At 41.3% G+C, this 21,894-nt stretch overlaps 1 protein-coding gene across 2 annotated transcripts; it reads left to right on the top strand.

Moving 5' to 3' along the window:
* Positions 1–391: 391 nt before the first annotated feature.
* On the top strand, positions 392–20,134 carry PATZ1 (POZ/BTB and AT hook containing zinc finger 1). Of its 2 annotated transcripts, XM_082773836.1 has the most exons (6): positions 392–2,067; positions 4,444–4,507; positions 7,855–7,926; positions 10,941–11,112; positions 15,543–15,680; positions 17,019–20,134. In XM_082773836.1, exons 1-6 carry the CDS (start codon positions 779–781, stop codon positions 17,435–17,437), a joined length of 2,154 nt encoding a protein of 717 aa, XP_082629962.1. In that variant the 5' UTR covers positions 392–778; the 3' UTR covers positions 17,438–20,134. The 2 variants fall into 2 exon arrangements, with proteins under 2 accessions (XP_082629962.1, XP_082629961.1); XM_082773835.1 differs by lacking the exon at positions 7,855–7,926.
* Positions 20,135–21,894: the final 1,760 nt, after the last annotated feature.

The following is a 21,894-nucleotide window of genomic DNA, read 5'->3' as shown; positions in this document are numbered from 1 at the left end:
GGCTGCTCGAGCATTGGCGGATGCGGGGAGGGAGGGGGGCAGGAAGCGGGGGGGCAGGGGGGAGCCCGAGCGGCTGGAGGGGCGGGGGGGGGGGGGGGTCTCTATGAAAAGGGTGGGGGGCTTCTCGAGCAAAAGAAGAGCGGAAAGTTTGCGGCGCCGGCGGTGAGGGTGCGGCGGGGCGGGCGGGGCCCGGGCCGGAGCCGGCGGCGGCGGCGCTCGGCGGGGGAGCAGCAGCCGGGGGGCCCCCGCTGGATTTTTGTAGGGGGGGTGGTATCGCCCCCTCCTTCTCCTCCCCCCAGGGGTGAAAGTGCAAGAGGAAGTGCAGCCGCTGCCATCTTTCCTCCGCTCCAAACACACAGGGACGGACGGGAGCCGGCAGCCCGGAGCCGCAGCCGCCGGAGCCCCGTCCCTCCCGGCTCGCTGCAGCCGCGCCGCGCACGCCCCTTCCCGCGGCGGCCGCAGCGCCTCGTGGCGGCCGGGCCCGGGCGGAGCTCGCAGCGCTCGGCGGCGGCCCCGCGCCCCTCCGCAGCCCGAGCCTTTTGTCTCGCCCCCCCTCTCCTTTCTTCCCCCCCCCCTCTCTTCTCCCTCCGCCCGCCATCCCCTCGCACTGGGCAGGGAGCGCAGCGCGCACCGCCGCCGCCGGCCCGGCCAGGGGCGGGGAGGAGCAGGAGGAGGAGGAGGAGGAGGAGAAGGAGGAGGAGAAGGAGGAGCAGCGCGCCGCCCGGCGGCCCTGAGAGTGCGCGCCCCCTGCGGGCGCCAGCGGGGCGGCGCAAGCCCCATGGAGCGGGTGAGCGAGGCCGCCGCTTGCGGCCCCTCGTCGGGCTGCTACACGTACCAGGTGAGCCGGCACAGCGCCGACATGCTGCACAGCCTCAACCAGCAGCGCAAGAACGGCGGCCGCTTCTGCGACGTGCTCCTGCGCGTGGGCGACGAGAGCTTCCCGGCGCACCGGGCGGTGCTGGCCGCCTGCAGCGAGTACTTCGAGTCGGTGTTCAGCGCGCAGCTGGGCGACGGAGCGGCCGGCGGCGGCGGCGGAGGAGAAGGGGGCACGACGGAGGCGGCGGCGGCCGGTGGTGCCGCGGCGGCGGCCGGCGGTGCCCCCGGGGGCGGGCGGGAGCTGGAGATGCACACCATCAGCTCCAAGGTGTTCGGAGACATCCTGGACTTCGCCTACACGTCGCGCATCGTGGTGCGGCTGGAGAGCTTCCCGGAGCTCATGACGGCTGCCAAGTTCCTGCTGATGCGCTCGGTGATTGACATCTGCCAGGAGGTCATCAAGCAGTCCAATGTGCAGATCCTGGTGCCCCCTGCACGCCCCGACATTATGCTGTTCCGCCCGGGGGCTGCTGACCTCGGTTTCCCTCTTGACATGACCAATGGTGCCGCCTTGGCCCCCAATGGCAACGGCATCGCTGGCATGCCCGAAGACGAGGCCACGCGGGCTGCGCTCACCGCTTCTCAGTCCTCCCTGCCCGTTCTGCAGGGTGTGGACCGCCTGCCCATGGTGGCAGGCCCCCTTTCCCCACCACTGCTGGCCTCACCCTTTCAGAACGTTGCTGCTAGTGTCCCCACCTTGAGTACCAAGAGGGGCAGAGGGCGTCCCCGTAAAGCCAACCTCTTGGACTCCATGATGTTTGGTGCCCCTGGGGGGCTGCGAGAGGCTGGCATCCTGCCTTGTGGCCTCTGCGGGAAAGTGTTTACGGATGCTAACCGTCTTCGTCAGCACGAGGCTCAACACGGGGTGACGAGCTTACAGCTGGGCTACATAGACATCCCACCCCCGAGACTGGGTGAAAATGGTGTCCCTGGTCAGGATGACCCCGATGCCCCCCGAAAGAGAAGCAGGACGAGGAAACAGGTGGCCTGTGAGATCTGTGGCAAGATTTTTCGGGACGTGTACCACCTGAATCGGCACAAGCTGTCGCACTCTGGTGAGAAGCCTTACTCTTGTCCAGTGTGTGGGTTACGGTTCAAGCGGAAAGACAGGATGTCCTATCATGTGCGATCTCACGATGGCTCAGTGGGAAAGCCCTACATCTGCCAGAGCTGTGGAAAAGGCTTTTCCAGGTAAGAGAGCACTTATAAGGATCGTAGGCACACACACAGAGACCTAGGAAGTTGCCTTTCCCATCCCTTGGGAAACGAGAACAATTTGTGTTTAGGATAGTTTCACTGTTCCAGTTTAAAATGCCTTGAGAAATGAGACTTCATCATTTCCGCTGGGAGGCTGTTCTACAGTCACTTGAGAGGATTTAAAAGTAATTAAGATGTAGAACTGGGAGTCAGTTGGCTTCTGGGTAACATTCCCAGCTTTGTCCCAGACTTGGAGTATGTGTGTCCTTGGGCAAATCAGTTAGTCTCTCCCTCAAACGATGAAATGGGTGTTGAAATAATTACCTACCTCACATAAGTGGCTAGAGACTACTGATTTGTAAGTAGTTTGAAGGTGCTGTTGAAGTGCAAAATATTAATACATCTCAAGTTTATTATTTTTCTCGTATCCATTTTAAATTTTCTTTTTCTTAACTTCCCTTCATTTCTCTTAGTTCGTAATGTTTTTTATCACCCAAATGTGAAGGAAGAGGTGAGATTTCAAAGGCTGCAGCATCAAGTATCTTTTAATACATGATCTTTGTGTCCTTTGGGTTTACATCCTTCTGAAGGGGATCCTGTTTCTGCCCTGCAACATACGTAAGATCTGTGCATTTAATGTTGCTGATTTTTTGTTGTCGCTGTTTGTGGGAGTTAATTTAATATAAGTAGTTTGGTACACGTAGTTATGTTAGTGGTATCTTACAGTCTAAGTTAATGCATTTGCAACTTTTTTTTGTAAGTTTGCTGCTCGCTTTCAGGCTAGAAGTAGTGGGGGGAGGGGGCATGCCTACACTCCGCGTTCCTTTTGTAGCAGCCGCCGATTTTCTGCAGCAGTTGGTTTGCTCCAACAGGAGAGGAGGAATTGAGGCAGAAAAATGAATCAAAAGGCTTCTAGGGCTAGAATTGTCCCAGCTGTATAAACGTAGGAATTGTGCTCCTGCTAGTTCTCTTGTGGGTAGAGGAACATTTTGTTACTGAAATAAAGAAAATGCAGATTTTTCTTTAAAAAATGAATAAAAAATCAGCAATAATTAGGGGATGCACCATCTTCGGGAATGCAAATTTAGTGGTGGAAAGTCATAAAACATGAAATTGCATCTGTTAGCTAAAAGTGAAAGTATGCTTTTTACTCTAGTACTACCTGAGATCATCTGCCAATAGTCACGTTTAAAATTTTCTGTTGCTGTATGAAAGATTTTTGTTAACAATGGGAGGTGAAAGATACGTGTCGAGTTCTTAATTATCCCAGTAATTTAATGTGACCAAGCAGGAATAGCGTTACGAAAATGAACAACAAAAGTGTCGATACATCTTTGTAGAGTCCAAGTAGGCAAAGTAGAGAATCTTTCCTAAGCAGAAGTGTTCAGGTATAGGAGCAGCCAAAGGAAAGCTGGAAGCGCAAAGTCTGATTTTGGTGTCCTTTCCTCCATTCAGTAGCGCGGCACTGAGGTTGCCAGGCTTGAGGCACCTGGAAGGACCCCAGCCAGGCTTTCCGGTTGCACAGCTCCAGCCCCCGTGCTGCAGCATCAGGTTTAACAGCCTGCCTGCAAAGTTCAGTCAATTTTCTGTCTGCCGGGCGTGAATTCCATCCCGCGTCCTCTCATTGGCGCAGCTGGGAAGCTGGGGGAGGAGAGGGTGGAGAACTTGTTTCCAAGCAGTTTGGGCCTCATACAATGAAAAGCTTTCTTCCCCCTAGGAGAAACTCCCACCAGGAAAATCTGCAGCTATTCAGTCTTCTCTTCAAACTAGGCTTTACTGATTGTGAAGAACGGTCTGACTTTTTCAGTAATAATTTGCTCTTCCATTGCACCTTCTAGTTGGGACCTCCAGAGCACTTATTTGTATTAATGCAGTCTCCCCACCAAGTTGTGAGTTAGGACAGTTTTTTTTGTCTTGCTGACAGAAAACGTGTTGCAGCAACAGAGTTAGTCAGTCTTTTTTGCACAAAGGTGCTTAAAGTTGGCTTCTTACATCCATGTTTGGGACATAAATCAAAAGGGACCAACTTTCAAATATTCAGCAATTGTAAATCAAATTTCCCTGATTGTCAAGGTCTGAATAGGATTTTGGAAGAAGACATGCAGGTTTGAAAATCGTTGTAGCTTGCATTTCTGTTTTCTTTGGTTGTTCATTCATAATTTTTTCTTGAGAAAATGATGCTTTTGTAGCAAGTTGGAGAGAATACTTACCAAGGTAGAGTCCCAGTTATTGGTGATCTGGTTCTTGCAAAGTTAAATGTTGCTATATTTGGAATAGATCCGCCACAGGGATTGTCTCTTTTTTTGGTTAAAATTGTAAGTTTATTTTTAGTATTTGTTTTAAGTGTGCGTATGTGTATTTTCTTTTAAGGCCAGACCACTTGAATGGACACATCAAACAGGTGCATACCTCAGAGAGACCTCACAAGTGTCAGGTAGGAGCTGGAGGGGTTTAGACTGATGTATGGGTAATCTTTTTGTTTTAAGGCACTAGATTTATGAGTATGCAGAGAATTATGAAGTATCAATACAAATTTGTGGGTCTACATGTGTGAGGCTGGGACAAATGTTTGTAAATAATGGTGTTCTACAGCAGTAGCTTTACAGTCCTCCTGTCCCCCAGCCCCTTGTAATCTGCTGCTTTGGTCCTCCTGCCTCCCTCCCCATCCCCAGATGTTCTCCCTGCTGCTCTGCCCCAGTCTCCCCCCCTGGATCTCTTACCCAACCACTTTGTCCCTGGGCTTCGAGCCGATGACAAAGGTGATGCCCCCTTTTTTCCACACCCACTTCCACATTCATGGTTGTTACCAGCAGGAGGCTCCAATCCTGACTTTTTTTTTTTTTTTTAAAAGAATAATTTCAAATAAAATTGGTGAATTAACATCAGTTTCTAAGATGCTCTTTTTATCATGTAGCCTTCAGAACATTGCACTGAGCAAAATTGGAAGCTTTTTTCTTTTTCTCCCAGTGAGAGTACAGATAATATTAGCACAATACCATTTGTGATGTAATGTCATAATGCTGTATATAGTTTTTTGTTGTTGTTTTTGTTTTTTTACAGTCAATAAATTATTTGTTGGGGTTTGAAAGAACAAATCCAGAAAGATATTTTGTAATTAATTTGTACAGAGATTTAAGAGGTGCCTGGAAGTGTTAATTAAGTTGAGAACCTGCTTCCGTTATCACCCGCTGTCTTCACATATTTGTTGGGCAAACATCTAAAGCATATGTTGAGTGAACAGTCTCCATGCTTGTTCTCTGAGGAAAGGTTTAGCTATTTATTTATGTTGAGAAAGTTTGAGCAATATAACTTCATTTTCTTTGAAGACAGCGAAGGTTAGAAGTTTTTTTCCTTTTAAAATTTTGACCACATTTTATAAACCAAGTCAATCCTATGTGACTGCTGCCTTCTGATCAGCTTTCCTTTTCCATCTCTTGACGCATCTTTGCTACGTTTTCTCAAAATTGTGAAAGTTTTGAAATGTTTTTGCAATTTTATTAATCCAGTGAACAGATTTTCATATAGAGAGAGCTATCTAAAGGTTTCTGCTGACTTAATCTGACAGCAGGATCTTTGGGGAGTTCATCACCTTTGAAAATCAGTCCATAGAGCTTTCATGTTGATTTTACATCTTGCCCCATCAAAAACCTAAGACTCATTTAAACTTCTTAAGATGATTTCGGGCTGCAGATTCATATAAATTGGGAAATTCTGCTCTCAAGAAAGACCTCACAATTTGGAGATAGCAAGGCATCTGTGTGGATACACAGATAACACAGAAGGTGACTGAAAAAAATTATCCATAAAGCATTTATTTGTGTGCAGATACAAAAACGAATATTTAGGTCCCCACATAACCGGAAAGTCATCAGTCTTTTGCCACTTCATATCAAGGTTACTGAACGTGTGAAATTTGTGAATAGCACTGATGAGAATGGATTGTCCTTTGCCAACTGATACCTGATAATTTTTTTTTAGTTTTCTGATTGAATTAAGAGTGTTAAATATAACCTCTGCAAATGTGAATCAGAGGGTATACACTAAGAGCTAGGAAGTCAAGGAATACAGAAGCTAAGATTGTACAGCCAAGCTTAACTCTGTCTCCTTGCACACATGTATTTTGTGATAGCATTTGCTAAGAACAGTCTTTTTCATTGTGGGTTTGTTTTTTGAAGTACAATAATGTTACAGGCAGTGCTCATTTCAGTTAAAAGATACAGGCTATAGGGTACAAGCATGAGGGCAGAGATGAGGTTGTCATTTCAGGCTTGGTTTGTTGCTGATTTTTGACTGCTTAACCTTGCAAAGTTAATTTGTTATTAATCTTAAACAATGGGTAGACTTTTTTTAAAGAGCTGTCATGAGTCTTTGCGAAAAATACTTCACGATATCCTGTCAGATTAAGAAAGTCTTCTTGAGTTTGCACAGATCTGATACACATGGTACAACCACGGAAGGGATGATATCACTTAAAATTTGTTTCAAATCTGAAAGCTGATACATAAATTGATAAAGTTCTCTTTCTGCTTATCTCATAACCAATAACACTTCTGTTCCATGACGTGTATCTAGGCACAGAATCTGGCTGTTAGGAAGGAAAATAGCTTAATGTTGACATGTTGCTTCGCCACTTTCCATTCAGTTTGTCATTGATTTCATTTGGCAAACTATCCCCCATGAGAGTAGGCCAAGCAACATTGAACGTCTTTTTTGAATTTGTTGAGTTCCTGTCGAAAATTCCTGTTATTGTCACACTTTGTTTATATTTACCGCAAAAGAGTATTCTTTAGGTAAACAGAAAACCTTCCGGAATCCTCTGTTCTAGTGGAATTCTTGGAAGTAGTGTGCTGCTATGATCTAAACAAAATCCAGACTGTTTACCTGAGTCCTCATGTTTCTTGACATACCGGTGAATATCTAATGTTTTGTAGGGGTAACAATGTGGCATCAATGTACATTTTGGACTGCCAAAACAAAAGAGGGAGGGTGTCAACCCAACTTCAGAACAATAAAATGAAACCATGAGAATCAAGGCAGTTGTAAGCTGACTGTTACTGCAGTAGTGTAGCTCGGCATGTAGTCCTGTGCTCATCTCCCTAATGTAATGGTTGGGCTTCACAGGTCTTTGAAAAATTCTCCCAACCAACTGCAGCACATGATGCCAGACACAGACCTGATTCCAGCTTTTTCATTACTGTTAAAATAGATTCAGAATGGTGAATGCCTCCACAGACCCAAGGCATCTGAGAAATCAGATCCAAGAAATCGCTTTGGTGTCCAGATAATGACACTTTGGCTACATTTCCCCTGGATCATTGCATTGTTGATAAATATTATTATATTTTTTAAATCTGACAGTTGAGTTCTGGATAAAGGAGAAGGGGTAAGTTAGTTTTCTGGCCATAATGGGGTAGGTCAATTTGCTGGCTCATGGGAAGGAGCGAGGCTGGATTGTTGGCTTTTGAGTATGAATGGTATAAAAGCTAGGCTGCAGTTTGGGAGGAAACTGATCAGAAAGTCTGTGAATGGGAAAGAAAAAGGGGAGAAAACAGAAGTTTGCGCCTTCTCTGAGAGAAGAGCCAGGTTGTTCCTCTGGCAGTTTAAATAAATAAAATAGAACAAAGTAGGTTAAATTAAAGCATGACAAATTATGACAAATAAAAAGATCTATTTATTTAAATAAACCTGAAATTGGCATCCCAAGTCCAGTGCTTTTCCCATTGATTTCAATGCAGAATGAGTTTCTTCCTGTCCTAATTTCTCTTACTTCCTGCCTATTAGCAGGAAAATGGCAGCCACCATGGAATAAGCTCAGAGACATCCACAGCCATAGAAAAGTTGAAACTTCAAGAGGTATTTCTTCAACAATGTTTTTTAAACTTTATATATATTCTTTTTGAACTATTTATATACCTGTGCAATGTTTGATAGGAAAGCACTGGAGTTTTCTTCTATGATTAACAATTAATGATAAATACTTAGTACTCACTTAGCACTTCACATCTTTTATAAAATAAAACTTTTTACTTTTTTGTTGTTGTTTTTGCTCTATACCTTTTATAAATATTAACTATTTGGATATTAACTTTGGGGTTTTCCTTAAGCATAGTCCTGTCTCCCATTGTTATGATTCAGCTAAACTGATTCTTGCTTTCTCCACTGGACTGATTTTTTTTAAGCTTCTTCACAGATATTTGCTATATAGATTATCCAAAGGTGAACTTTGCAAAACTCAGCAGCAACACAGAAATGATTATATTGCCTTTTCCTAAGCTTTCAACTTGATCAGTTCAATATGGGACAGATATGGTTTTACTTCTGGCATCTCTGTATTTGTGTGGTTTGTCTCTGGTCTGCTTTATAAACTAATGCACTCCCAATGCAGTTGTATGGACGCTTACTGTGGCTCAATGTTACTAGGGTAACTGATGATGCATCTTTTGGCTGTCATCCTTGATTGTCTAGTTATATACCTTCAGTTGATATCCAGCAGATTGATTAGTGTCAGTGCTAGAATCCTGACTTAACTGAGCGTTTACCTCTAATAACATTTAAGTAAGTGAAAGCTGCACCTGTTTTGCTCAGCGCTGTGTCCTGAGATTTTGAACGAAGAGAAATCTTTCATGTTCAAGAATTTGCCTCTTGATCTTCACTGCTTGTGATTTATGATTCCTTGTCTGGTGAGCTGAGTCAAATTTCTGTGTGTCATGGAAAACCAGATAAACTTCCTGTTGCCTTCTTAAGTACATTAAATCCTGATCGTGTGAGGTGCTAAGTCTTGTGTTTGCTGCAGGGTAGCCTCAGCTCCACAGGAGTTTACCATACTTAAGCATCTCAAAGGATCAAATCAGTCTAAAGCTCGTTGAAATTGGTAGATACTTTTCAGCTACCTTCAGTGTTTTTTGGATTAAGCTCTTGATTAACTTACATGGGTTACCCTCTTTTGTATTTGTCAATTCCATTTATCCGAAGTTATCGCTTTGAAATTTTAGTAGCGTTATTACTTCTACAAGTCTCTCTCTGGTGAAGATTTGTTTAATTACACACTGATACTTGAAAAGACAGAATGTATCCAGTTCCCATATCACTTAATATTCTCATGTTATCTCATAAGGGACTCTGGTTATACATCTTAAAACTGCATTATTTTATACAGAGGTGTGATATAAACCAAACACTGTACACTCTGGAATGTCACTGTTCCCTGCTTGGTCAGATCATTCTAACATATGCTTGCTTTTGTTTTTGCTCTTCCATTTGTAAGCAATGTTTTTGGAGTATAATAACTTGCACAGTGTATTACTGGTAGTTTATTATTTTAATTCACATTAGAGGTACAGCCAGCCTTTCAGAACTGGCAGGCCATTGTAGTGGGCCATATACACAGCCTGTGTGCCTGTCGACTGCTATGATTATAAAATTGGGAGGGAGCCTTCCCTCAGCTGTTATATGGATTGTCTCTGGGAATTGGGCAAGTAGTACACTAGATCAAGAGCTGGGAAAGAGTAAGAAAATTTTGAAGAAAATAGGGAAGCCTGTAGCTTGTGTAGTCTTTTGCTGAAAGTAAGAGACAGGTTGCCTTGAGCTAGCAGAAGCAAGGAAGATAAGGGATAAAAGGTAAAAAACAAGAAGGAGAAAACCAGCTCCAGACTGACCTATAGTAACCTTTTGCTCATTAAGGGTCATTAACATTAAAAATCACACCCATCAAAATGCTAATGTATGCTAATGTAGGATTTGATGTTCCCCTCGCTGTTCCTCTGTAATGCACAACCTCAGCAGAGATAAGTTAGGTGAGCTGTAATAGCCAGTCAAAAGTAGCCCAAGGGAGAGTTTTCACAAGTTTGCTGTGTATAAATGACAGGGATTTGAGTCAGAGGTGTGCGTGCTTTGCGAAAGATCGCCAGGCAGCTGACTCTGCAGAGTTATATAATTAATTCTTTAATTAAAAGACCTCTGTGTGGATTATTGGATTTGTTTGAATTGGATTATTCATGTGGACCCTCTGTGTGCTTATTGGCATGGCATGTTGGGCATGAACCTGCAGACAACAGGCCATATAAACAGCCCGTGTGCCTGCTGACTGCTATGATTATGAAATTGGGAGGGAGCCTTCCCTCAGCTGTCATATGGATTGCCTCTGGGAAGTGGGCAAGTGGTACACCATGTCGAGCTTGTTTCATGTTAGTAAGTGGAATATGATAACTTGATCAGGGGTAAGTTGTCACAGATCACAGTGTCATTCAGTTATTTTGGTATCTGCTCATTTCACTCCCACACTTTTTGTCTCTACTGCTACTGTGGATACCAGAATGGCTTTTATTGTCCTTTGTCCTCTCATCCCAGCCAATTCTCTGACGCTTCCTTTTATGTCTGCTTAGCCCAAAGGGTTTGATCCTCTGTACTGAAGTCAGATTGCTCAGATCGAAGAGTAAAATTTAGGAAGGTGACAGAGAGGACATTTTGAGTGATCTAAAGTGATTGTAATGGCTCAGTGAAATGGTAGACTTCACTGTAACTGGAGTGAATTGGTTTGTGCTATTTCTTTTACTGAATATTACTCAAAGTGTCAGTATCTTCATCCTTAATGAAGGGGCTACAGCCTTAGAATTCTATCTTGATTTAAGTTTTACTGTCTGTAGTACGTTAGAGCTATTTTCTTGCTTCCTTAATTCTTTTAAGTAGTAACATCACACCTTCTGCAGTATGTTGGTGATCTGAATTGTTTATTTGTGGGGAAATGGCTTGTGTATCGTGTCATTTGCATACACAGGGTCTAAGGTATTTACTCTAAACAATACAAATTTGACAAATATCAGTGCTTTGAGCAGAACTGATGAGTCACATGGTTCTTGTTGTACCTGCAGACTTGTAATGCTTCCTTTGCCACTCGTGACCGACTGCGTTCACACCTAGCATGTCATGAAGACAAAGTTCCATGCCAGGTGTGTGGGAAGTACTTGAGGGCAGCATATATGGCAGATCATTTGAAGAAACATAGTGAAGGACCAAGCAATTTCTGCACTATCTGTAATCGAGGTAATGAGGAAACTATTATTTATTTATTTATTTATTTATTTATTTATTTATTTATTTCAGTGGAATGGGAAAGTGCTTGAGGGAAGCTGTAAGGCTTTGTGACTCTGCAACAGGAGGAGGTTATACCATTTGAGTGTATATATTCTCTGTTTTCCTTATTGAATGCTTAACCTTGAAACTGATGGAACTATAGGACTCGCCATTTTACGTGGCCAATAGCTACTGAAAAAACTCTAAAAAACTTATAATTTTAAACAAATTATTTTTATACAATTTTGAGAATTTTATTTGCTAAATAGCCAGATGCCTATTAAATAACCATGATATGTTGCCTTGCCACTGTTCATCATGCCCGTATTTTCGTATACCTGGTTGGAACTGAGTTCCTGCATTCAGTCTGGAAGAAGAATCTCTGAAATAAACATGAAGTTGAAAATTACATACTGTACATAAAAGATCTATGTTATATTATCAGTCTTGCTTAGCCTCCTGGTGCAGTAGTAGAATGAAGCTGCTTCTCTCTCTTCACCCAAGAAATTGGTTTGTGTTAATGTACATTTCCAAAACACGTCTGGTAAAGAGCACTAGAAGTGTGCTTTACTTCTATTTGTGTAAATACAGCTTTGAAGATTTTCCATCTCTTTGTGGTACCATCCTGTTGGAGAGAGAGTTGTAGATACAGGTTATGTGGGATGTAAGGCAAGCTGGGCAAATTTCAGAAAGGAGAATAAATCATTTTGACTTACCCATGTCTGTTTTGTTTTATTTTGAATGATTAATAATTAACTTCAAAGCATATTGCTGGCTCACACCCGTGCACGTACCTAGTAAGTGTTTGATCGGGTTGCTGCTGTGTTTTGTGATCGTGTTTTTTCTGATGAGTTGCTTTTTGTTAATGTGTGTTCACTTCTATAATTTAAGAGAGGTGATATCTTTTGAGAGAATAAAGCTCTTCTGTATTTAATGATGTGAGGATTTTAGGAGCTTTTAGATGACTAGAAGGTGATGAGTAATGAGAGACGTTAAATTGTGAGAGAGGTGTTTCCAGTATTTAAACCGTGTTAGGTCCTGAAAATGATACTATCAGTTTGAGTGCAAATGTCATCCGGGTTGAAAACTTTCAGATTCTGAAGCTCCGGGCAGATGGTTTGAAATGAAGCTTGGCCTCCTCTTCAGGTAAAGGCCTATCTTCTGAAACACCCCTTAGGCTTATCGTGATCCTTTCTGTGGTAACAACATGGAGGACAGTATTCAAGATCCAGGTGCTATCCTGCTCTCTTTCATCTGAACATGGTGCTAAAGAAAAACTCATACGGGATGTGAGAAATTGTCACTTTTCCAGGGCTCATAAGCTTGAGTTTCAACTTAACTACCACTGGATGTCACTACAGCTCTTTAAAAATTTAGCCAGCATGACAAAGACAGATCTGGCATTCAAACAATTAAATGATTAAAAGAATTTTTCATATCTTACAAGTTTAAATATACAGTGGAAATTTAAATAAAATAGGCACTTTGGTGTAGAAGGCTAGGGAACCTGTTGTATAGCAAACTGTAAGCAGCTACTTTATTCTTACAGTTTGTGTATTTCGTATGTGTTGCTGTGAATTTCAGTATACATCAGCACTTACAAGCCATGACTGAACTATTGAATAGTTGTTAAATATTTACCTTCTTTTAAAATTCATAGGAAAGGGAAGTTACAGACTGGCGTTGTCAAAATAATGGTGTTACGAACTCGTTATGTGCCGTGAATTTTGATTACAGATTTATGATCCGTGATACTGGGATTTTTAATCCAAAATGTTCTAGAATCAAATGATAGTGTTCATTATTTGAAAGAGATATCTCTTAGATTGCAGAGGCTGGAGACATGAAACACAGTGGAAAATGTACGAGTTAGAAACCTCTGTTTCATAGGCATTGGTGCCACCAGAAGCTATGTGCTGTCCTCCCAGCTGTGATCATGCCATGGCCACAGTGCTCATGCAATGGGATTTTTGATTTATTCTTTCCCTTGCTGATGTGCTGGTGTGTTGAATATGAAACCAAAAATGTGCATTGTTTGTTTCACAGAAATCAAATGAGTTAGGAGATGAGTGAATATTCCAGTCATAAGTAGGATGCATTTTTTTACAGTAAAATAAGTTCTTGTCTTTTTCATGGTGGATACAGAGTTGATTAAAAGCGGAAGCATTCTCCAGATGTTCTGGCTAAATCCAAACCAGAATTTTTGAAAAACGAGTATTCTGCAGCTATTTCTGTAGTCTGTCTCCTTGTAGATGTTAACTGAGACATCAAGGGAGAGATCCTGTCTATCAAAAGCAGATCATTTCCTTTGTGTGCATGTTTTTAATGTTTTCACTGGAATGAAGAAATCTGCTCTGCAGAGCTGTGAGATAGATATGGGTAAAGCAATGAATACATTACATTGAAAAATACTGCCGCTTTATCTTCTGCATTAGCCTGATTTTGTTTTTAAAGAGATTTTAAAAAGCAAAGGATTATTGACTGTGAATTCCCCTCGCCCTCCCCCCCCATCTACCTAGGACAGCTATTCATAATTAAGGCCTACTGAAAAAAAAAAGCCAGTGCTGAGTGCTTTAGGGAAAAAAAAAAAAAAAGGATAAAATCAAAAAAATCTCACTTCAAACAGTTTCCTATGAAGCAGTTGGCATTCGTACTGCTTGATGGAAGTTGATGACTCAAGTGTTCATCTGCCAAGTGTGTGAAGGGAGGCTAACACACTTTGCAGGCAGCTTTCATTATACAAAACAATGTATTCTACAAATAGAATTGCAGAGTTCAGAAAAAATATTGTATAGCAGAGATTACAACTCTAGATTTTCCTGTGTCAGTTGTACAGAAAAACACTGAATAACTTTATGCAGTTCTTTTTTTAATCGTTGGCAGTAGGATTCTAATGTGTTGCTAAAACGTGTTAGAAGGAGGCTCATCTCAGCATGCATTTGGGTTTTAGACACATGTAGGAAGCAAGGGAAGTATGTACCTTGTAACTGGAAGCATCGTTGTTCCATCTTTTCTTTACTGGACAAACACCAGTTCTTTCCATATCTGCAGTGGATTTTGGTAGTTCTCTTTTGGTAGTTTGGGAATATATTCTTCTGCAGCCCAGAGACATTCAGTACAGCATTTTGTGTGTGAGGGTAGGTCTTGTCATATTTCAGAGGGGAATAGCCTTAGGTTAATTCCCTGGATGACTTGGCCTCAATAGTTCTGCTCCCTAGTATTTGAGAGTAGTATGTTCTTGGTTTCTTCGCTTGTGCTTTTCTTGCTGTATCTACTTCTCTGTACTTCTGTCTTCAATTCAGGGATCCACAGCAACCATCTCTGTTCATTCTCAGCAGCCTACCCTTTGTCCCCATAAGCAAATTGCTGAGGAGTTTGGTCTTGCTCTGCAGGTCCTGTATATATAATTATTAATAACCCCTGGATAGTCTTTGGTCCTGGCTTCTGAGCTAAGTCTGTGCAGAGGGTTATTTTTTTGGTTAGCCAAAAGGAATTCTAGTGTAAAGCCACATTCATTATTAAATTCAGCACCTGAAACTAACAGCTGCTGTCAGAAAATCCACCCAAGAAGTGTGCCAGCATTGTTTTTGCATCCTTCCTAATATATTATTTTATTTCACTGAGTGTAAATGCAATTATATCACCATAAAAGTAGGATTGCAGTATAGATGAACAGATTACAGCATATCTGTTCATTTTTGAAGTGAAGCATTGACCTGATAGTGCTGTTTCAAGGGCTTGTGCTGCAAATGCTGTATTGGTTTAATAAGTCTCAGGTTTTCTCTATCCAGAACAGGAACTGTATCTGTGACTGTGAAACATGTGTTGTGCTTTCTGTTCTTAAAGCAAAATGTTTCCAACATGAAAGTGTGATAATATTCTGTCAAAATTTCATTTTAAAAAATGGTTGTTGAAAGTCTTTAAAACTGTCTTCCGTGTGCCTCATATATGATCCAAATGTTTCTATTATTAACTGCAAAGGTTATTAAAATCTTATTTTAAAAATGTTCCTAAGTACTTGTTAGATAATATATTACATTAAATGAAAAGTCCTTATTTGTGAGAGTTAATAAATAAATAAGTACATGTACAAATGTTAAAAAAAAAAAAAAAAAAAAAAAAAGTTTGAAATATACGTTTTTAATTTCCATGGTTTGGGCTTACAGATCAGAGCTAATAGAAGTACTGAAATCTGATTTTGAAATACTTTTTTGCTAACTGCAGACAAAATATGAGTTTAAGTATGTTATTTAAAACTGGGGGAAAGATTTTTTCAAAAATTATTATTTAATGGCAAACTTGTAATAGGGAATATGAACAAGAGAAAGATATAAAGAACTGGGAAGGCAGATGTGTGTCTTTGCTGGTGGCAGGATCTCATCTCCTTTTATCTTGTTTAGGTTTCTCCTCTGCCTCCTACTTAAAGGTCCATGTTAAAACCCACCACGGTGTTCCCCTTCCCCAGGTCTCCAGGCACCAGGAATCCATCCCGAATGGGGGAGCAGCATTCCACTGCGTCAGGACCTATGGCATCAAAGGCAAGAGACTCCCTGCTCTGCACCTTGCTGCTCTGTGCAGAACTTTGTGTTGTAGGTTGTTGGGCTGGGTGTGAGAAAGGGAAGGGAGGAAGGACAAGGAAAATACTGGAAATAAGCTGAGGGAGATGCAGCGAAATCAGTGTGTGTAATGTTTGCCCTTGAACAGCTGATTTAACAAATCTGGGGGAATGACATAGGCAGGTGAGAGGACTTGAATGTTTGGCAGCTTCTTAAATTTTAGAGACGGGAAAAGCCATGCTCTTTCATCTTGACCTAGGAACAGGCAGTATTATGGGTTAAAGAAAGTCTGTATCAGTGCAAAGCTTCGTTTTTTTTTTCCTGTTGGAAGTCCTTATAGAGTTACTACAGAAGCCCTTTGGTTCTGGGTGGTGTGCTGATTTAACAAGAGATTTACTCCAGCTCAGTGCTGTGTTGATTTCATGCATATCCTGTTTGGTTCATAATGCCGAATCCAGAGCAAATCTGTCTTTTGGGTTGTGCCAAGTGGTTCTTTGGTCTTTTAGAGTTAATAGTAGATACAGCTTATTTGTATTCAGAGGCTTGTTTAGGGAGTATGTCTGGGTTTCCCACGCTCATTCATATACACTGAGCAAAAAGTGTGGACAAACTTTCTTGGCATAGTGCCAGAGAAGAATGGGGAATGCTCCAAAAATACCAATGGCTTTGCCAGGATATGTATCCAAATGGCTTAAAATAGTTTCTCAAACTCCTGTTTCACACTACAGTGTTTAAACACGAAATAATTTTAGATTATAAAGATCACTTCTAACAGTGTTGCACTTAGCATTTAAAAACGAGTTCTCCAGGATTAAATGGAATTGCACCTCTGAAACTGCAGTAGCTCTCTACTGCCGTGTTGAGTGAATGAGTAAAATATGTCCATTTTTCTTCACATCTTCCTGTGGTTTATTGTACTTTATTAGGTTTCCAGGCTTACAGTATCTACTGTATTTCAGAAGTGTGGGGAGTGACTTCTACAGTTAAAACTCATAATCGGGTCCATGTATTTGTAGTGCCTGAGGTATAAACTTTGTGAGACACCTTTGGGGATTCAAAAACCAGAGACACGTTATGGATGCGTTCACTATCACAACAAATCCATGATAAAAACCTGGATCTTGCTCTGATAGCAACTCTGTAGTTTGTAAAGAGGATGTGCTCAAGGGCTTCAGAATACATGGGATTGCAGTGCTAAGTGTGTATCATTCTAACATGGCAGGCATTATTGAATTGGGTGGTAAACAGTATCATCTGTCTGAATGCATGTACTTTGGGAGATAAGGTTCTGAAATCTTCTCTCTTTTCTTTTTTCCATAGAAGGACAGAAATGTTCACATTCGGACCCGATTGAGAGTTCTGATTCATACGGAGACCTCTCTGACACCAGTGACCTCAAGACTCCTGAGAAACAGAGCACCAATGGGTCCTTCTCGTGTGACATGGCAGTCAGCAAAAACAAAATGGAGACGGAGGGAGAGAAGAAGTACCCGTGCCCTGAATGTGGCAGCTTTTTCAGATCAAAGTCTTATCTGAACAAACACATACAGAAAGTTCACGTCAGGGCCCTCGGTGGCCCACTGGGGGACCTTGGTCCTGCTCTGGGATCCCCCTTTTCACCCCAACAGAACATGTCTCTTCTGGAGTCATTTGGGTTTCAGATCGTCCAGTCAGCATTTGCGTCATCCCTAGTGGATCCAGAGGTCGACCAGCAACCAATGGGGCCAGAGGGAAAATGAGATCAGTTTGACCTTAAAGCAAAGCAGCAGTCTGGCTATAATGATAAGATGCTGTGAATGAAAGAGGAAATAATGAAATTTGGTTCTATAGCTGAGAATTTTTTATTAATTTTAGCTTCCCTCTTTGTCTCATGCTCTACCCCACCTTTAAACCTTCTCTGGGGAGAGGGTAAAAATGCTTCTTAGCTGATAAATTACAGAAGACTGTGACCTTGGATAGGAGACATGATTTAAAACACCAAATGGAGCTTTAGAGGCTGCAGTGGGTGTTTTGTCATGATTTTCTAGAATAAAAAAGAAGTTGCCAGCACTGATCTGAGAATTAGAGACAGTCCTAGTGACCAAGGCACACGGGGAGCTACAGCTACATGGAGCTATACTTTGTTCCCTCTCTATTCCCCATCTTCCCTAACCCACCCCAGAAAAACACAGCAAATTTTAAAAACAGACCCCTTATTGACTGAATATAACATTAAGAAAAATGCCCCATGGTTACAATGCAGTTGTCCTTTTAAAAACAAACAAACAAAAATGTGAAGAAGGTGAGAGAATTTGAACCCCTTCTGCCATTTGTGAGGCTGTGAGTGCTTCAGCAGAACTGAACTGCTGAGAAAAATTACCATTCAGAACAGGTTTTGTTATTTTTAACCATTGAACTTGTTGTCAGGTTTTTAATTCTCTATTATTATTATTTTAGGACCTGTTGTAGTGAATTGCTACTAAAAAGCCGGTCTAAGGCGATCACAGAGCACTCTTAAAGCAGCAGTCACATTAGGGTTAGTATTAATTTTTTTTAGATGTACCATGATTAATAACTTGGCTAGTTGATTGTTTTAAGTCTATGAAAGAAATAGTTTTATGGGGAAAAAAAAAAAAGGAAAAAATACCATTGCAGTCTGGTTGACTGGTGCTCATTTTTCTTGTGGGGACCTAGGGTATAAACATGATCAGCTATCGGGTTAACACTATGTACCACTGACTTTGTTTAGTGTGAATAAACCCAGGGGTTCACAGAGTGATTTTGGTTTAATTGGATTGGACTCTATTAAAGAAGTTAGTATGTTACTTTGTATCCCCTCGTTTTGTCTGGTTTTTGAGCAATTTAGCCACCTGTCCAAAAGGTGAGCAAATGAGAACCAGTAAATACGATATAAATCCCTCTCTCCATTGTACTGTACTCTTCAGTGACCTGGGCTTTTTGGCTACAGTCGTGCTTTCCTGATCTGCCTTTAGTCAGGTTTGCAAAAGCCAGTCTTACTCATTTCTTTTCCAAGAAGGGTTTCTGCTATAAGAGATGGGAACTGTGAACAGTAGATCTCTGAAAAATAATTGATAACAAAAGGCAAAGAAGCAGCACTTCTAGGCTGTTTGAGGTTCCATTTAATCTGAAAAAAAAAAAAAAAAAAACACTTGTGCAGAAATAGTGTCCTTTCTTGGCCTTCCCTCTCCTCCCATGTAGTTTTTCAAGGTCTTTATGTACCAAATCCAGGTATAAATGTTTGATTAGCTCAACACAGGGTTAGGAGTTAGGAATACTCTGAGTTAAAATTATGGTTCTGCTATTGATGTTCAAAGTCGTGTAGGACAGCTCATTGAATTTATTCCTTGATTTCCTATCTGTGCAGAGTTTTCTCTACATCACCAAATAGTTGTTGTGAGGGTTAATGAAAGAAGATTAAAGAAGTGATTTGGTAAACCAAACTGCTATGTAGGTACTGAATATTTCTAGAAAGGCCACTCTGAAGAGCCCAAGTCCCACACCATTCTCGTATTCTGTGAAACAATAGCATTCATTCCCCATCATTAATGCAATGGCAGGACAGACCACTGCAGACCAGGACCTACATCCTCTGTAAGAGGTATGCCTGCATTAAATGTGAACGTAGCCACAAACTGCTGCTATGGCACTCTGTGTTGTACAGGTGCTCCTAATCCAAACCCTGCAGCTAATCTATAACTGAAATAAGATGTTGTGGGATACATTCCTCTGTTAATTTTGCATTGAAAACATAGAATATTTTGTAAGTATATAGTTTTTGGAATGTCATTCTAAGCTCTACTGATTTAGAAGCACCAGCTTCTCTCATGTAAGAAGCTATATTGTAATGCCTCCTCTTGAATATTTTAAGTGGAGGGTGAATAATCAATGGTTTTCTCTTCACAGAACTAGCACTTTCTAAATTGAAAGCATGTTGCTGCCGTGGACTTGACATTTTGCTATTAGTTTAGGTTGGGAGACTGAAAGACACATTCTTCTCCATTCATCTTCCCCCAGAATCCTGGGAATAGGCATGAGCCTTATTTAAAAGGGAAAGGAAGAAAACAAACAAACAAACAAACAAAAAACAACAACAAGGAGAAAAAACACTCAACCACCCCACCCCCAAACCAAAGCTTCTATTGCTGTTGCTGTACTGATAAGCTTATTTGGCAAGCAGAAACAGGACATTTCAGAAAGGTAACAAAACAGTTTAAAATAATTTACAAATCCAGACCATGGCAAGGCAACCCTATAAACTGCCAAGCAAGTCAAGATAGAGCAGGTTTCCCACTCAGCATAACAATTCATTGGGATTAGCAAATGCAACTGCAGTCACCCTGCTTTATGGGTAGCTGGTATTTAAGCAGTGAGCAGCAAGCCATCAGCAAGCTTTCTGTTGAATTGAGGCTGTATTCTGAAAGATGCAAGAAGTTGGTGTCCCCATTGTTCTATATACACTTGAAGAACATGCAGTAGTCATAAAATTCAAGACCAGAATAAGGTAGTTTTCATCCTAGTTTTAGCTCCCCTGACTTCAGTGTTACTAGTGGGTTGGATTTTGGCCATGTGCAATTTTGAACACTACAGATTTTGACCTGATGAAACAAATAAATGAAAAGCCTTGAACAAAAAAGGAAGCCTTCTAAAACACTAAGTGTGCATTTTGGTTGTCAGAGAAAATGCTTACTAAGTTGTCATGAATAAATTGAATGGAAGCTACATAATTCTCAGTCTAGTGAACAGGAAAACAATTAGGCAGTAAATTAACAATCCTGAAATTACAGTTCTAGATCATCCTAGTGTAAATGGGAGAGATTTGCACCCACACAGAGATTGGTGCAGACTAGTTCCAAAATGAGTTGGGCAGATCTCAGCAGAGGTGGGTTTTCAGAGCTCTTTGCTGCTTTGGAGGAATATTACTCAGTTCTGGATAGGAATTTAATCTATATACAAATTTTTTACCTTCTGTACTTTGGGAAGTGTCTGCTGCTCACAGATCAGAGGACAGATCCAAACAGAAAACAGCCTCACCAGTTCAAAGTTCAAATGGAAATACTTAATGTGCCCCAAGCTGCAACCTCACTTAACTTGTTTCTATTATGTTTTTAATTGGCATGTCAGTGTATAGATGGTAACTTTTTTTTTTCTTCTTTGCTAGGACTGCAATCCACTGTTTGAGTCAGTGCACTTCTCTGCAAAGAAAGGAACTTCAGTTCATGCAAATTTTGATAATCAGAGTAGTAGTATTTCTTTGTATTACAGGAGTGCTTAAACCCCTCAACTGTGGCTCAGGCCCTTGTATATTAGGTATGATTAAAATACCTTCAAACATTTATAATTTAAGCATTAATGATAGACAAGAAAGGAATAGATGCCAGCATTTTACAGGTGAATGAATGAAACAGGTGAAGGACTAAAAAATGATTGTATGCATGCTTAAAGGTGTCAAACGTAGGATCTTAGACTTATTGTTAGGCTTTTCTTTTTGCCTAAAGTAATTTATGTCCCCAAGAAATGCAAGGTAAAGCATTTTAATATGAGTTTATTCCATACTGAGTTACGTTAAGTGACATTACCTTGCATTTGCCACCTGCTAGATGTGTGCAGACTTAAAGTGTGGCTTGTTTGATGCATGGTAATGTGATGGTGTGTGAGCTTTCAGTCTTAAGTGGTTTGCCCATGATGTTGTGGGAAATTGATAGCAGAACCAGAAATTGAACACAGAATTTCCTTCTCTCAATCCAGTGCCTTAACTATAATAGGGCAAAGTATTATGTGGTTGGCGGGGAGGGGGGAGGCTGTTTTGTTTGTTTTTTAAAGCCTAGAACCATAAGATTGTGTGGAGTTGGTCTTCATTGCAATCTTTTGAATATTTAATTGCAAATGCCCAGTCACAATTTTAGATCTATTTGAGTGCCAGTGACTTAGGGAATATTTGTGATTTCCCATGTATTCCCCAAAATTGTTGTTCCTTCCTCAACTGCTATCAGCAGTAAGGAATGACTTGAATAGAAGAGCTGTGTAACTGAATGTCTATCTAACTCAACTAATTGAATTGATAGTATGAAAGCTAACCTAGATTTTGTAGGCTCTGTTGTAACTTTAGTGTCTTGTTTTTTCACTAAATCTTTGTTCCTAGAAATCAGTATCTGAATTTATGTCTTGAGTCTGGAGTGGAGTACCACTTTCAGCTTTA

This window comes from Aythya marila (assembly GCF_965140915.1).
Source record: "Aythya marila genome assembly, chromosome: 17".
Lineage (NCBI taxonomy): Eukaryota > Metazoa > Chordata > Aves > Anseriformes > Anatidae > Aythya > Aythya marila.
This window is presented reverse-complemented; position numbering and strand designations above follow the sequence as displayed.

Coding starts and splice junctions, on each gene's coding strand:
- PATZ1 (XM_082773836.1), top strand. CDS start 779: ATGGAGCGGGTGAGCGAGGCCGCCGCTTGCGGCCCCTCGTCGGGCTGC. Junction 4,508..7,854: donor AGAGACCTCACAAGTGTCAG/GTAGGAGCTGGA, acceptor CCTGCCTATTAG/CAGGAAAATGGCAGCCACCA. Junction 7,927..10,940: donor AAAAGTTGAAACTTCAAGAG/GTATTTCTTCAA, acceptor TTGTACCTGCAG/ACTTGTAATGCTTCCTTTGC.